This window comes from Corvus hawaiiensis, chromosome 29, assembly GCF_020740725.1.
Source record: "Corvus hawaiiensis isolate bCorHaw1 chromosome 29, bCorHaw1.pri.cur, whole genome shotgun sequence".
Lineage (NCBI taxonomy): Eukaryota > Metazoa > Chordata > Aves > Passeriformes > Corvidae > Corvus > Corvus hawaiiensis.
Window position 1 is genome coordinate 886,946 of NC_063241.1, and position 15,411 is coordinate 902,356.

The 15,411-nt window shown below is 57.7% G+C and overlaps 1 protein-coding gene across 1 annotated transcript; it reads right to left on the reverse strand.

Annotated features, from left to right (window-relative positions):
* Positions 1 to 9,431: 9,431 nt before the first annotated feature.
* On the reverse strand, positions 9,432 to 15,157 carry RHBG (Rh family B glycoprotein). Its single transcript, XM_048289111.1, is given in 11 exon segments — positions 9,432 to 9,960; positions 10,426 to 10,499; positions 10,935 to 11,056; positions 11,239 to 11,372; positions 11,548 to 11,685; positions 11,896 to 12,062; positions 12,378 to 12,531; positions 12,666 to 12,816; positions 13,220 to 13,406; positions 14,709 to 14,996; positions 14,999 to 15,157. Coding segments are annotated over 11 exon segments (1,575 nt in total). The 5' UTR covers positions 15,093 to 15,157; the 3' UTR covers positions 9,432 to 9,894.
* Positions 15,158 to 15,411: the final 254 nt, after the last annotated feature.

Sequence of the window (15,411 nt, forward strand, 5' to 3'; positions counted from 1 at the left end):
CCCTCCTCCCCCCCAGATCCAGCCTATTTTCTTTCCTCTTCTTTTGTTTCTGATTTCCGGAACTATGCGGCAAAGCAAAGCGTGGGGAGAAGAAAGAGGCTGAAGAGAGCTGGCATCTGGCAGGGAAAAGAACAAAATAGCAGAGCAGGGCTTTCCTAGGCAGGAGCGGGGAAGGCGGGCAGCGACTGCCTGGGAGCTGGGCAAGCCCCGGGAAAATTCGGGCTCTAAACATGGAGCTGGCCCCAGGCAGGAACAAACGGGCACAGAGCTTGCTGGTAAAGGCAGCACAGGGGTCAGCCCAGCAGCCTGAGCTGTACTCCGCTCGTGGGCATCCTCCTTGCTCCCCTCCTTCACAGGATCTGTCCTTGATATCCCTCCTGCTCCATCCCCCCGAGCCTGTCCCAGCAGTGAATTCCCCAGGGATATGCGCTGCACCTCCTGCCCAATGTCAAGACGCTGGTGTGGTTTGGCCCCAAACAGAGGGGAGGTGGAGGCGGAGGCCATTCTCCTGCAGACGCTGTCTCTGAGGCTGAAATGATCAGTGCAGCACAGTTCATCCTGCGATGTCCCTTTTACAGTCAGGGCTGAGAGATGCCTGAATATATTTTATTCCTGTTATTTCCTCTGTCCCGGCCAGTACAGAAAGAGGTCTTTGCATACAGACCCAATGTTAATTAGGTAAATTAATTAGGACCAAGATGCAGTGTTTTCCCCCTGAGGAGGAAATACAGTAAACTCCATTTTTGTGAGTTGTTTATTCAGCCAGGGGGGTCGAAGGAGAATAGCCGTGTCAAAGAAGCTGCCATTTTCAAGGTCCTTGTGTCCCTTCTGCGCCGCCCTAGAAAGGGAACAAAACTTTGTTGACAGCAAAATCTCAGCAGGAGCCCCTGGGCTGAGGGGCACAGGGAAGCGAAGTGGAAAGGGTGCCAGGTTCCCGAGCGCCTGGAGGGAACAGGCTTTGGTCTCCGGCGTTTCAATGGACCGGGGAAAGCAAATCAGCCCTTTCAAGGCCAATCATGCTGTTCTCGAAGGAACACACTGGAAACAATGCGCCCTTGGCAGCGGGGCAGCGGGAAAGGGACTGGGTGGCCATGGCAAGGCCAAGGGCAGGAGAGCTACCAAGGGCCAAGAGCCAGTGGCCATGCTCCTGCTCCATCCATCCCACTCTTCAGAGCCCTGTGAAAGGTGCTGGCATGCACTGGAGCATCAGGAGCAGCCCAAGGAGGCTGTTGGGATGGGGCAGATGGGGCACATGTGTGTTTCTGGTTTGTGTTGTCTCTTCCCTCTCCACCAGCAGAGTCAGGGTTTGTGTGGTGAAGGAGCATGGAAGCACCGAGCAGTTCCCTGACCTTCCCCCCAGCCCGGCCTTTTATTCACAGTTTTTAATTCATTCCACCCTGAAAGCCTGTGACCCAGGAGAGCCTGCTCCCAGCCCACGAGCCTGCTCCAGTGCCTCTCCTGGACATGGCGTGTTTATGAGGCGATGGATGCACTCCCCGAGACGTGCCGTGCGATGGGCAGCTTCGTGGCTGCAGTTGGGCTGTTTTCATGCCCGGGTGCTGCTGTGTCTCCCGGAGAGGAGCAGAGCTGGGTTTGCCTTGGCAGCCTCTCCCAGCCCAGTGCTCTGCCCACAGCACCATCTCCTGTCAGCATCGCTCCGGCTTGCAGGGGCAGTGCATCCTGGGAATTTCCTTCCCCGGTGCCAGAATACCTTCACCCCAAGTCCGATAGTGCCGATGATCTTCCGTCATCATATTTAACCCCCCTCCCCATCCCTGACCAAAGCCAGGATGAAAGCGGCGGGGTTTTTTTCCTCTTTCTTTCTTTTTTTAATGGCGTTTCATTAGCCTCCAAATCAGACAGGCGAAACAATGGTGTTCTGTCAGCGATGGGCTTTCGTGCTGATTTCATCTCCTCTCTCATCCGTATGCAAACCAGCTTCCAGCAGGCTTTGGTCATGCCATGGAAACCGAGGTGCAGGCCCGGAATGGGGGTTCTCGGAGTGAGAAATCTCCTGTTCGCTTTTTCCCATTTGCATAATGCAACTTTTCTTCCCCCAGACACTGAGGCGCTTTGTTTATAGAGAGCCGAGAGAAAGGGGGATGCTGGGGACAGAGGAGGGACCGCGGGGAGGGGGGAAGCGCCCGGTGGGAGTGGGGAAGAGGAGGGCAGCGCTCGCAAAAGAAGAACGCGCAGAGAACAGTGCGGGGCGACTGGAAGGGAATATATATGAGGATGGGGACTGGGAAATGGGGCTGGGCCAGTTCCCCGTGATCCTGGGACCCGTGCGCTCCTTTGGCCTCTCTGTGCCAGCTGAAGGGTGTCAGGGGGACTTGGCGTGGCTGCAGATCCAGCTGGGAGCCTGGATCTGCACTGAATTAAAGCCGGTTGTCATGATAATGCCCCCCAGAGGAAGCAGGAGCCTTTTCAAGCCTTGCATGAAATACCTCAAAGGGTTTTGTGCAAGAAGCCTCTAAGATCTTCAACTGGTGGAAACCGAAGGTTGTTTGGGGGAATAGTGACCCACGGGGCACACGGGAAGGTGGCTAAGTGACAGCCAGCAGAGCGTGAGGACCCGGCTGTCCTGGCAGGTGGGGGCAGAAACGGTGGGGGGATAAAATCATCCCAGATTTATTCCCAGTGGTGTGTGGGGCTGGGAGAGAAGGAGGTTAACAAAACAAAATGACACGCTGAAAATTCTTTTCCTTGAAACGTGGCACACTGCAAGGTGGCATGGGGAGGTAGGAGGGTGAAGGGATTGAATTGTCCACTCACCACCAGTACCCCCAGTTTGCTGGAGCCATTGGGGCCGATTTGCCCCCCACCTTGTACCTCTTCTGCCAAATGGTGATCTGCTGCTCTTTGCAAACCAGTTTGAGATCTACGAGGGCAAGGGGCTGCTCTTATGAGTCTCATCACCTCTGATGGCTGCACCTCCTGGAAACAAACCTGGTTCTTTTGGCTCCATCCTGGGCAACAGACTTTGATTTGTGAATTGGATGGATGCACGATTAATAGTAATAATAACAATAATAGCAACGAAATGTATTAATCAGTGACGGATGACAGACACGAAACCTGCAATTAGAAGTATTTTAGGATATGTAAAAATCCCTGTAAATGATTTGCAAATGAGGTGCAGACAGTAAAGCAGGCGGCAATGGAGATATTTTTGGGTTTTGCCTCAATGTGGGACTGCTCTGTTTTTAAGGTGCTTCAGTGTGAGTTGGATGCACAGACACGCTCCTGAGGGAAAGTCTTGTGTTGGTAGTGCAAAATGTGTGACTGTTGCTCCAAAGTGCAGGGTGCTCCTCCAGGACCAGTGAAATCCTACAGGGCAGGGCCAACAGAAGTACGGGCAGGAGCCTCAGTGATTCACAGGCTCCTGCCTGCACATGGAAATTGCATGGATTTAGGTGGGAATAGTTCCAGCCTCACTTGTGCCGTTTGCACTTCTGGGGTCTGGTTGCACATGGTACCAGACGTTATCCCAACCCTGTTAAAGGGCAGCTGGGATTCATATTGGATGATCTACAGAATGTGAAATATTAAATCTTTACCTGTGGGCAGGAAAATTCTGCAGTCTAATCCCAGAATCTGGTATTGTGGGACAGGAAGAAAAGTGGAGGGAAAATATTTGCACTTTGGAGGATTCTGCTGTAACTCTGTGGAGTCCCTTTAGCCAGCAGGAATACCCACCTGGACATCCCTCTTAGGTGCACTGGTACCTCCATGGAGCACAGCTCTGCATCACCAATGTGCTGCACGGAGCAGCTGGGATGCTGCAAATGCTCTGTAAAAGGGATGGGGATTGTGAGGAGTCTGGTTTGGGGCTTTTTCTCTTTGTTTTTAGTCTGGTTTCTGCAGAAAATGAGATTTCTGCCATCACAGGGAATTCTGTCATTTGTCATCTCTCTCCCAGGAACTTCTGAAATAGGACGACTTCAGCTCCATTTGGCTCAGTGTCAGTTTTTGATCCCCAGTCAGTGGGAACTGCTTTGGGACTTCAGTTACATTTGTTTTTTCAGAAGCTCATTTCTACTATTGGCTCCAAAAAGCCATTTTTACTTCAAGACAAGACTAGAGAAGGGCTGTGACCTTTCCCTTTGGACAGGGAGGGAGAGGGCTCTGTGTGGTGGGGGTTTGCCAGGGTGCAAACTGCAAATGCCTCAGCCTAACGAGCTCTGCGATTAGCAAAGTATGAGAGCATTCCAGTCCGAGGAGACTTCAGTCCAAAGCGTTCCTGAAGGAGGCTCACACACCTCAGACAGTGCCTGCCTGCTCCTGCCTGTATTGAGACAGAGCTGCTGGTGGACTCGGGCAGTTGCCTGTCCCAAGCCCATTGTGGTGGCCTTTGGGCAGTGGCACGGGATCAGAGGAAGGAGCAGGGTGTGACTGAAACACAACTTGGGCTTCGCAGGTGCCAGGAGAGGAAGGGGCAGCAGGTCGGTCAGTGCCGGAGCAGGGAGGGGCCTTTCCGGCATCGCTTCCACGCTCACCCTCCCAGCCTCCGGCCTGCTGGTCATGCCAATTTGTCACCAAGCTGGGATTTCAATTAAACCCCAAAAGAAGGGGTCAGAGGTTATGCAAACACGTTGGTAAAGGCCACTCGCCTGGAGGGCTTTCCTGGGGCCACTGGAGCCGGCCCCTTGCTTTACAGAGTCCCGATTGACCCGGGCTGAGGCCGGCATTGTTCCCCGTGCTCCATTCAAGAGGCAGTTTGTCAATAAAATTGACCTCTCAGCTCCTGGGGGTGCTGCCACCTCATCTTCCTCCCTTTCCTGACAGTTTGGCTGGAGCAGAGCTAATGGTCCCTCTGTGGTCCCTGTGCCCCTGGACATGCCAAGGCTGAGGGCAGGGATGGGAGCAGGAAGGCCACATACTGCAGGAAGGCCCTGCAGCAATCGCAGCAGCTTCTTCTCCCCATGGTGGTTTTTATACTGGTTTCTGCCTTTTGGGCTTTTGTACCTGAGGGCAGTTTCCAGCTGGACCCCTGGGAAACGCCATCACAAACAGTGGGTTCTGTCCATCCTCTCCAGACCTCGTTCTCCTTTCAGGGCCATCATTCTCGCAGCTGCCTCCACAAGAATCCCATGATGGTTTTCTGCCCCTCACCACCCAGGCTGGGTTGGGATGATCTCGAGGTCCCTCCTGCAGAACTGAGCCCCGTTATCCCTCCCTGTTACACAACTGACACCGAGGTCCCACGCAAGGCAGCACCTCTCCCTACCAAGCCACGTGCCCACCAGCACATCCACCCACTGTGGGCGTGATCCCACTTTTCAGGGAGGTGTGAGGCTTCCCGGTGGGTTTGGGTGGTGGGACTGCACTGGCCCCTGCGCTGGTGCACTAATTGCACTGGGCAGCGTTGCAAACAAGCAGTGCTTGAACCCACAAGCCTGAGGAGGCCATTTCAGCTGCGAGATAAATGGATATCGTGGAGCAAGTGGCAATTAGCGTGGGTAAAGAGCCCCTTAGTGACTGTCCCTTACATAACACCTTTGTTCCAGGCCCTTCACTTCATACTCAGTTTGTAAATAAACTTGACTCCCAGCTTTACTGGGGCCTTTATTCCCTCTTTATTTTATTTTATTATTCTTTGAACCCGGGGAAGAACGAGTCGATTGTTCACCCCTAGGGACATGCAGCAATCGGAGGCCCTGTCCGGCCTGGTGGTGCCCACTCGCCCCAAAACGGGCACTGGCAGCAGCCCACGCCAGAGCCACCCACGCAGCTACCACAGCAGCGATTTTAATTGCTTTGCCCCCGCCGATGGTGCCCGGGGGCTCATTATGCCGCTGGCAATGAATGGGGGCCTGGAAACGTGGTTCTGTAATTGCAGTGGCAATGGGGACTTTCATTGGGTGGTGGCTTGGCAGAGGGGCTGAGCTCTGCCCCCAAAGTTTCAGGTCAGGGAGGAAGCCCGGGGGGCTCTGGATCAGTCCAAGCACAGGGACCTGTCTCTAATTCACACCGTGGCCTCCCTGTCACCCTCTAACCTGTGGGAGGCTTTTCCTACACCTGCGGTGCCACTGCAAGGCTGGCAGCGAGCAGAGGCTCCAAGGCATGGTGGGATGTGCTTTGGAGGATTTGGGGTGCCCGGTCCCAGGCTTCGGGCATGCTGTGGAGAGCAGGGCTCGGTGGCTCCCCTGCCTTTAAGCTTCACTTGTCACTTTTGCCAGGGAGTTATTGAGGTGTTCAGTGCCAGGAGTGGTGGCTCTTCCTCCGCTGCCGGCTCTCCCTGGGCTCTCCCCTTGCTGCTGGTCTTTCAAACCAGTGCTGGTGATTCTGGCCCGTACCGGGAAGCCGTCGGGGACTGCTCTTTGTTCAGTGTGGGGATGGTCGGGCCCCTGCTCCTCTCCCGAGCCTTCCCTCTCCCATATGGTGCCCATTATCAGACGTGTGCACCAGCCTTGTCTGACAAGGAGCTTTACAGGTGTTGCTGGGATAACGATTCACACTCTAACGAAGGTGGGAAAGATGATTAGCTGGCTTTCTATCAAACAGCACACGGCATCAGCTGCTCCGGGTGGGGGGGAGGTGGTGGGGGCTGTGGATGTGTAAGGACATGTACGCCGGGAGCTCCGGGAGCCCGGGCTTTGTCCTGCTTCTAATTCCAATGGACTCTTGGGCACCTCTTTGTGTGCCTTAGTTTCCCCAGCTGTAGCAGAGGGATGTTGTTATTGCTTTGACTTGTAAAACACCCTTCGAGCAGCTGATTGAGCTCCTGCATTAGCAAGAGGTGAATTAGGCAGGTCTCTTGGCAGCTGGGCTGCCACGGAGAGGGCAGAGGAGCTGTCAGAGCCGGGGCTCTCGGGGGACAGGGCTGGAGGGGGTTGGAACATGAATTAAATGAACCCGCTGGACACAGGCATGCGGTGCAGTGTGCCTGGAGTGTGTCCTGAAGGCTGTGAGAGCCCCGTGGCGTGGAGAAGGGTCCCTGGTGCCAACGTGGCATGGGCAGGCGGGCAAGGCTTGTTCCGCGCAGATGTGTCCATGCCTTGCCCTGCCTACATCGTGTCTGTGGGGCCCTGGACATTTCCCGCTGATGTATTTTAAATATTCATTTAGCAGGCAGATCCCGGCATGCCTGAGCCTGACACGGGCACACTGCACACCCAATCCCTGCGAGATGGTGGAATTCCTTCAGCTCTTTCCACATCTTGAATACTGTTGGAGAGAGAGGCAAAATAGGAAAATGAGAGTAAAATGAGCTGTTCTCAGCTGTCCTTTGCTCCAGTGCAGGGAAAGCTGTTCTGTCTCACATTACATCTCCCCAGGTCAGGCTGAGATCTGGAGGTGAGCCCTGCCTTGAAAAGTGACGGAGCAGAGGGCTCCCTGCAGGGCTGGGGAAACTGAGGCACGAGCGGCGTCTGGCACCCAAACCACCCCCGAGGCAGAAGACGTGTGAAGGTGGGGTGCTCGCCCACGCTCTTCGTGCTCGGCCGGGGTGCGATCGTCACCCCGACACCGCCGCGACCCTCCCGTCCCGGGACGGCCCCGGGCGCTGCGGGCAGAGCCGGCGCTGCCTCTCCCGGAGCCCGGGGCCGGCGGGATTATCTGCTTAGCTGCACCATCTGTTCCTCAAACTGCCATCATTATGTTCAACTTGGGAAGAAAACGGCCCCTACAGAGAAGCAATTTGTTCGCTGACTAAACCTTTCAGGCTCTCGCCGTCCCCGGCTCCCGCCGCCGCCGCACGGAGAGCTCCGCGCCCGCGGCCGCCGCGCTTCAACAACGCCGGGGAGAGCGGCGGCCGCGGGCCGGGCACGCCGGGGAACGGGCGTGGGGAGGGCGCAGGGCTCCCCTAATCCGATTACAAAACATAACAGCCTTTCAGAGGGGCCGGGGGCCGGGCGAGGGGAGGAGGAGGGAGGTCCATTTCACACCCGACCCCGACGTCTGGGGGTCTCGCAATGATCTCACTGGAGGGGCTTTTCTTCCAGTCGCAGTGGGTTGCTTTTGAAATGTGCTGCGAGGAGATCAAAAAGGAGAAGGGGGCTGCCTGGGAAAGGGGAGGAGAGGGCTGGGAAGGAGGTGAGGTGGGAGGGGATGGCGCGGGGCTGGGGTGAGCCCTGCACCTCAGGCTAGGGGCGACGACTGGAGCCCAGCACCCCCTTGCTGGGCCACCAGCCCTCGTGCCCCTTCTCCCTCTTGCATCCCTCTTCTCCCTCCAGCGTGTCACAGGGACGTGGGTACAGGGACGTGTCCTCCCCTGCCGCCTGAGCGACGAGTGAGGCTGTGGTCCCTGCAGAAACCTTCCCCAGCGCCTGAAGTGGCAGCAGAAACGGGGACGGTGACCCACTTCCCTGTGTCTTGTCACGGAATTTCAGTGACACCAAAGCATTTAATGTGCTGATGTCACCAGTTTTCTGTAACGGACAACGAAAGTGGGAAAAGTTAAAGTGATAGTTCGACTTATATCAAACCAAGAAGTTTTGACTTTTTGCTGTGTTTTAAAGTGACGTTTTATGATCTCCTGCAAACAAATGCTTTTCATTGACTTTTTTGCATTTTTTGTTCAGTCAGTTGAAGGAAATCTGTGTCCTTCAACAGCAGCAGGTATCGGAACAGGATGGTCCCACCTGACGCTACTTTGGTTGGGTAGCAAAGCACTTGCCCCAAACTTCGCTGTGCTGGCCCTGCACCCCCTGTCCCCTCTGCGTGGGGTGGGGCTGTGGGCCCCTCCTCAGGGATGGTGCTGGCAGCTGGGGACACCAGTGCCTGCGGGAATCCCACATGGTGAGTGCCGGAGTCTGGCACAGCAAGTGTGAAAGTGTCTGGCAGCCACCCCAGGCTCGTGGGAGGTGGGACCCCGAGGTGTCCCCCCACCGGGGACCCCCAGCACATCCACCATAGCCCCTCTAGGAGTCCTCTGGGGCTGTGCCCCTGCTCTGGTTGCTGCAGGACCCTCTGTGGCTTTTCTCGAGCTACCACACTCCCAGGGTGTTCCAATCTGCTCCCAGGCAGGTCTGGGGGCTGCTGACCACACCTGGGACAGGCGGAGGGGGTGACAGCCTCTTTGCAGGGGGATGTGGGGCCGGGGTTCTGGGGGTCCCGGGGCTGCAGTGGCCAGAGGAGCATCTCTCTCACAACGGGGCTGAGTGCTGGGGGCATTTATTTGTTGAGAGGAGGGCTCTTCCTTGGCACCAGCCCCTGGTGCAGGGTGATGAGTGGTTAGGGCAAGGCCGCGGTCACCCCTGCACTGGGGACCCCGGTGTCACCCTGCTCCTGCCCCTGGGTGCTGGCTGCTCTGGCTGTCCCACACTCCATCCTCGGGTGGATGGGACAACCCGTGAAACCCAACAAATGGGCATCAGTGTTTAGGGTGCAGGGAAAACTGGGGGGCTTTGCTTTCCTCCCTGGAATGACACCTGGAGGAAACAGCCAGCAGAGCTGGGCAGCTGCTGTGAGAATTCAGGGGCAAATCCTGAAGCTACAAAAAAATCCATATATTTTAATTGTTGTGTGCAAAAGTGTCTGTACAAAGTCTTTGCTGCTTTCTGTTCAGCCTCCTGTGCCCATTCCCCAACGCAGTCATCCCTCCTCCTCTCATTGCGTTCCTTCAGAGAGCAGCTGATGGGGAAACTGAGGCAAGGAGCAGAGAGAGGAAGAGCTGAGCCAAGCCTGGACACCCTGAGGTGTCCCTGGGAGCAAGAGCCGTGTTGCTCCCACAACAAGCACCAGGATACTGCAGCACCTCTTCACCCTGCAAAGGCCTGGGGACCCCCAGCTGCTCCCAAAACGTTTGGGGCCAGGAGCTGGCTCCTGCATGGGAAGGAGTGTGGCTGTCTCCAGAGCAGGTTGCTGGGAAGTTCAGGCTGCCAGAAGCCAGCGGGCACTGGCAATGACAGACGATTGGTGGTGCAGGACCTCACTGGGGATTCGCGGTCATTACACCAAGGTGCTGATGCCCAGCTCCTTTCCGCCTGCCCTGGGGTCACATCTTTCCTCGGCCACCTGCACCAGAGACATGGAGAGGGGCAGAAATGGGCCCTACTCAGGGCAGATCGGGGCTGGGTAGGGGCAGGAGAAAATGGCCTCAAGTTGCACCAGGAAGGTTTAGATGGAATATTGGGGGAAATTCTTGCATTGAAAGTGTTGTCCAGCTCTGGCACAGGCTGGAGTAAAATCACCATCCCTGGAGGGATTTAACAGACTTGTGGATGTGGCCCTTGGGGACATGGTTTAGTGGTGGCCTTGGCAGTGGTGGAACGGTTGGACTTGGTGCTTTTAGAGGGCTTTTCCAACCTGAAATGAGTCAGGGATTCTCTGTCTCCATGACCAGGGGCATTTACCGCAGCTCTCCTGCCCTAAATGCTGCTGCAAGAGGAGGGAGAGCACCAGCGGCTGGGGGAAACATCCAACCCCTGCTGCTGCCTGAGCCCCATAAACCCCTTTTTACCAGCAATTCCCCAGCTTTACCTCCCAGAGGACGGTGTTTTCCAGGTACTGCGCGTCCGGGGGAGATCTCAGCACCTTGGTTTTCAGAACGGCTCCTGCGGACGCCGAAAGCCGGGCGAGGGCGTCTGAGAGCGGGGCGGCCGCTGCCCGGGCTTCCCCTGACATCTAGCGGCAGCGCCGGGGAGCCGGGACCGGGGGGAGCCCAGACCCCGGGGGGAGCCCTGACCCCTGGGGGGAGCACGGACCCGGGGGGAGCCCTGACCCCGGGGGGAGCACGGACCCGGGGGGAGCCTCAACCCCGAGGAGAGCCCCGGCCCCTGGGGGAAACCCGGCCCCAAGAGGAGCCCTGGTCCCGGGGGGTAGCCCCGACCTCCACTGGGTTTGCCCAGCGCTGAGCACCACTGGGCTCTGCCCGGCCTGCCTGATGGGGATGCTTTGCTTTGGGGCTGCTCCTGCCCTTTCCCCCCAAAATCCATCAATCCCCCTGCCCCTCGCACCCTCCATCCCGTTGCACTGGAGGCAAAACTCACCTGTGAGGCAGCCCCCGAGCGCTGCAAGCAGCAGGGTGAGGGGCAGGGCACTGAGCTGGATCAACACTTGGTCAGTGATCGTCCGGCTGCCCTGGGCCATCAGCGGGAACACAAGCTCCAGCCTGTAAGCCAGAGAGGGGACAGGCTTTCGGGAGCGTGTTCTCACAGGCTCGTGGCTCTGGGTGATGTCTTCTGAAGGGGTGCTGTCACAGAGGGTGAGTGGAGCAGCCCTGATCTCAGGGGTTGTGGTGGTCCCAGCTTGGTGCATCAAGTCACTGGCACCCCTGATTCTGGCTCCTCTCACCTGTCACCGTAAGTGTCTGCGGTGGCCAGCAGCGTCAGCAGCGTCCCCAGCAAGGCCCCCAGTATCCCCGGCAGCCCGTGGATGTTGTGAACCCCACACGTGTCCTGGATTTTCAGCCTGGAGCGTAGCATGGGCTGGGGAGGGTAGGGAAGAGCTGGTATTGGGATGGGGGTCGGTTGCCCAGGGAGTCTGTGCTGCAGCCCCGTGTTTGCAGGTTTGGGAGCTGCAGGTGGGCCGTGCAGCTGCTGCCAAAGGCAGATGGTTCCCTGACCTGGGATCAGTGTCCTTGGCTGTCCCAAGGTGACTCACCGTGAAGAATCTGAAGCCAAGTGGGGAGATCAGACCAGCCAGAAACCCTGCGATGAGGGCCCCAAAGGGGGTGACCAGCATCTCCCCAGCCATACCCATCACGGCCATGCCAGCCAGGGTGGCATCCTGGATCTGAACCTGATGGAGCAGGACATGGTCAGGGGAACCCTGACCCCAGCAAGGGACTGGGAGGGGTTGTCTTCCTCAGGAATCAAACTGGTTCTTAACGAGCCTAAGGAAGCCTAACAAGCATCCCCTTGTGCCCTGGGTGTGTTCAGGCTCACTATCCCTGTAGGGCATGATGTGGGCAGGGCATGAGGTTTGGGTTTGTCCCAGGAGAGGACTTACCATTCGTGGGGTGCTCTCCTCGTAGAGGACAGGAGAGAGGATGAAGGTGGCAATGGTACTTGCCACCAGGGAGAAGTAGGTGTTGAGCGCTGCCCAGTTCTCAGCATTGTCGAGGACTGTGGTGGCGGAGGTGAAGCTGGGCCAGAAGATCCACAGGTAGATGGTTCCTGCAAGGAGTAGAACAGGCAGGTCTTGATGCTGGAGTTGATCCCTTGTGGGACAGAAACTTCTCGTGAGTGCCAAGAGATGCAAGTGGCCACAGCTTGCAGCAAGGGAGGTACCAGTAGGACACAGGGAAAAGCCTTATCTAGGAGAGGGTGGTGCAGCCCCATGACAGGTTCCTGGGGAGGTGGAGGACATCTGTCCTTGATGGTTTGCAGGAATCTCCTGGCCAAAGCCACAGCCTCACTGTCCTCGTGTTGGTGACGACCCTTCCCTCACCAGCTCTATGACTCAGGTGTTGTAGGATTCGAGCTCCGTACCAACCACAGCGAAGACATCCGACTGGTGCCCCATGTCCTGCTGCTCTTCCCTCTTCCTCTGGTCCTTGTGGGGCTGGTACAAGACCCGTGAAACCATCAAGCCGAAATAAGCACCAAAGGTGTGGACGGTCAAGGAGCGTCCGCTGTCTCTTACCTGGTGAGTACAGACAAGCATCGCGCAGGAAGTGGGGATAAGGGATTTGTCTCTCCAGACGAGGCAGAACGTGACATGAGCAGCCTAAACCCACAGCCGCTCCCTTTCTGGTGGCTCCCCAGTCGGTGACTCACCCCCATGAGACTGAGCAGGATGTATTCATTGAGAGTGCACACGGTGACTTCCAGCAGGGCCAGCAGCAGCATCTGGACAGGGTTTACCCTGCCTAGAACAGCCCCGGTGGAGATCAGAACAGCTGCGGTGCAGAAGTCAGCACTGACTATACTGGGAAGGAGAGGAAAGGTGTGGGACTGGAGCTGGCACTGCCAGGGATGAGCACGGGAGCTGGGGGAGAGCTGAGGGGGGACAGGAGCCGAGCCCACAGCCCAGGCCCTGCATCCCACTGCTCCTGCAAGCTGGACAGGCAGCCAGAGCCTTGTGATGCTGGTGACAAAGGGATGGCTGGGCTTGAGGCAGGTGGGGGCCAGGGTGCAGCCTGGCTGCAGCCTTGGCAGTACTCACACAGCCCTTACTAGGGCGGTACTCGAACAATGCACAGGCCTGGTCCTGCTTGTCTGCAAAACCCTCCTCCAAAGCAGAGCCGTGAGTTTTACAGAGGAGGGAGCCAGTGTGCCAGGGCTGGGCTGGGATGAGCCGTCTGGGCAGCAGCAGCTCCCTCCTGCCTTACCTCTGAGCTCCCACGTAAATTTTGCCGTTGAGGAAGAAGTAAAAAAACCCCTGGAGCAGAACAGCCCACTGGATGGCGAAGGCTACGATGAGGATGCTGATGGCCGCACTGCCTGGCCCATAGCGGCCGAGGAATGCCATCAGGAGCCCGAAGCTGAGCAGCACTTGGATGTGGACATCCCAGAAACCTGGCAGAAGAGAGGCAGAAGGATGGGTCTGGAGGTGTTGAGGGCAGGCAGCCGCCCTCCTGCCTGCTGGTCCCTGAGGGGACTGAGACAGGGCTAAGGACCCCCCCTGCTCTGACAGGCTTTGGGGAGCTGAAGGCTCACTCCACTGCTGTGTGTCTGGAACCATGGTGGATGATCTTCCTTGGAGATCTGCAGTGGGGAGTGCCAGGCCCAGGTAAAGCCATCCCTGCCTGACGTGGCCCAGTCACCCTTTGCAGGGCTCCCGGTCACCCCGTCTGCGAGTGCCCTGTCCAGATATCTCAGGACACTCACACGGTTCACCCCACAGCCCAGAAACCTCCTGGGGTGGCCAAGAGCTGTCTGCACTCACTAGACCAGCATGAAGACGGGTCTGAGATGTCAGCACCCCTGGGACCTCACTGCTGTCCCCAGAAACATCACATCCCAATTCATGGGATGAGGAGAGAGGAAGGATGAGCAGAGAACTGGGACTAGTCTGGTACCATTTGATGGCAAACCAGAGGGTGGGGTACTTGATTCTTGCTTGGGCTAAATGCCATTTACACCCCTTGAGCCGACAGCTGTGGCCCGGCATTCTCCATGAGTCACTGCCTGGGTGGGGTTCCGCGGGCAGGTGAAACCAGGAGAACCTGCCAGCTGCCAGCTCCCTGCCCAGCGGCTCCACTCGCTCCCCTCCCTCAGCCAGGACTCTCCGAGGCTCCTCTCCCACTGACCACCTTGTCTTTGCTGCAGAAAGCGAGGGTCAGCCCCTCATCCCGGCGGGAGTTCTGCAGGGATGCCCAGCATGCAGTAGGATGCTCCCAGCAGGGCAGACTCCCCCCAGCCCCCCGTTGGACCCTGCGGTAGCACCCAGGGAGCCAAATCCTCTGGGGAAGGGGCTCAGTGTAAATCCCCCGGCACTGCCAAACCCAGCGGGTCAGTGTGAAGCTTTACAGACCCTAAAGTGCCAGGAGCAGCTGCTGTGCTCCCTACCAGGCATGGGAGGATGAGCCCTAGTTTTTCCTGTCACTCAGTGATCCCCTCTGAGCTCCAGCTGCTCTAACACGTGTCCTAACCCAAATATCCCTCTTTTGGGGCTGGCTCTGTCCAAGCGTTTCAGAAATCCTTGCAGGATGTCTGCTTTACCCCCTCTGGGATGCACCAGTACCCCAACCCTGAAGCTTGATGTTCCCTCTAACTCTGGGGTCTGTGACAGGTCTGCAGCATGAACTGAGCACGGTGACACCCCGTGCCACCCCCTCAGCAGAGCTGCTCTGCACCCATGGGCGTGGGGGTACTCACGGGGCTGCTGGAAACCTGAGTCCTGGTTTCTCTGGCTGCAGTCCAGCTGTGGAGGGCAGTGGCTGGGGCTGCTCTCGGGGCTGTACCGGGCAAACACGGCGAAGAGGAGGATGTTGAGGATTTGGAGGAGGAAGCACAGCCCGGAGAGCCGGAGCCTCGAGGTGGCTGTGTGCTCAGGCATGTTGGGGGGCAGCCAGGGCAGATGAACCCCTGCAAACGGGGTGCATGAGGAGAACCACGCTAGGAGCGCAAACTCCGCCTGCCAGGGTGGCTGCCAGGTCCTGCCCTGTCTCCCACACCTCCAAGAGACTGCCGGGAGCGGGACAGCGCTGCCAACACGGAAACTCGGGACTGGATGCCCTGGCACGCCTCCACACCTGGCATTGCCACATCAGGTGGCTCAGGCCATTGTGCTGGGAAGTGTGTGGGCTGTGTGGGGTCAATGTCCCTCTCCGCTGGGTGCAAATGGGGCGGGGGGAGGATTTGGGGAGTGGCAGGAGCTGTGGGGGGGGATGCATAAGGTTTCAGCCTCTGTGTTGTAGAAACACGGTGGTTTTGAGGACTGGGTCAGGCAGAGGAGGTGGAGGGTGATGCACAAGCGGGGGGGACTGACCCGCTGTGCAGGTGCTGGCTCAGCAAAGTCCCACAAAAGTAGGCTCAAATTCCCTGGTCAGAAGGAGAAATGAGTGTTCAGGGGGCTTTG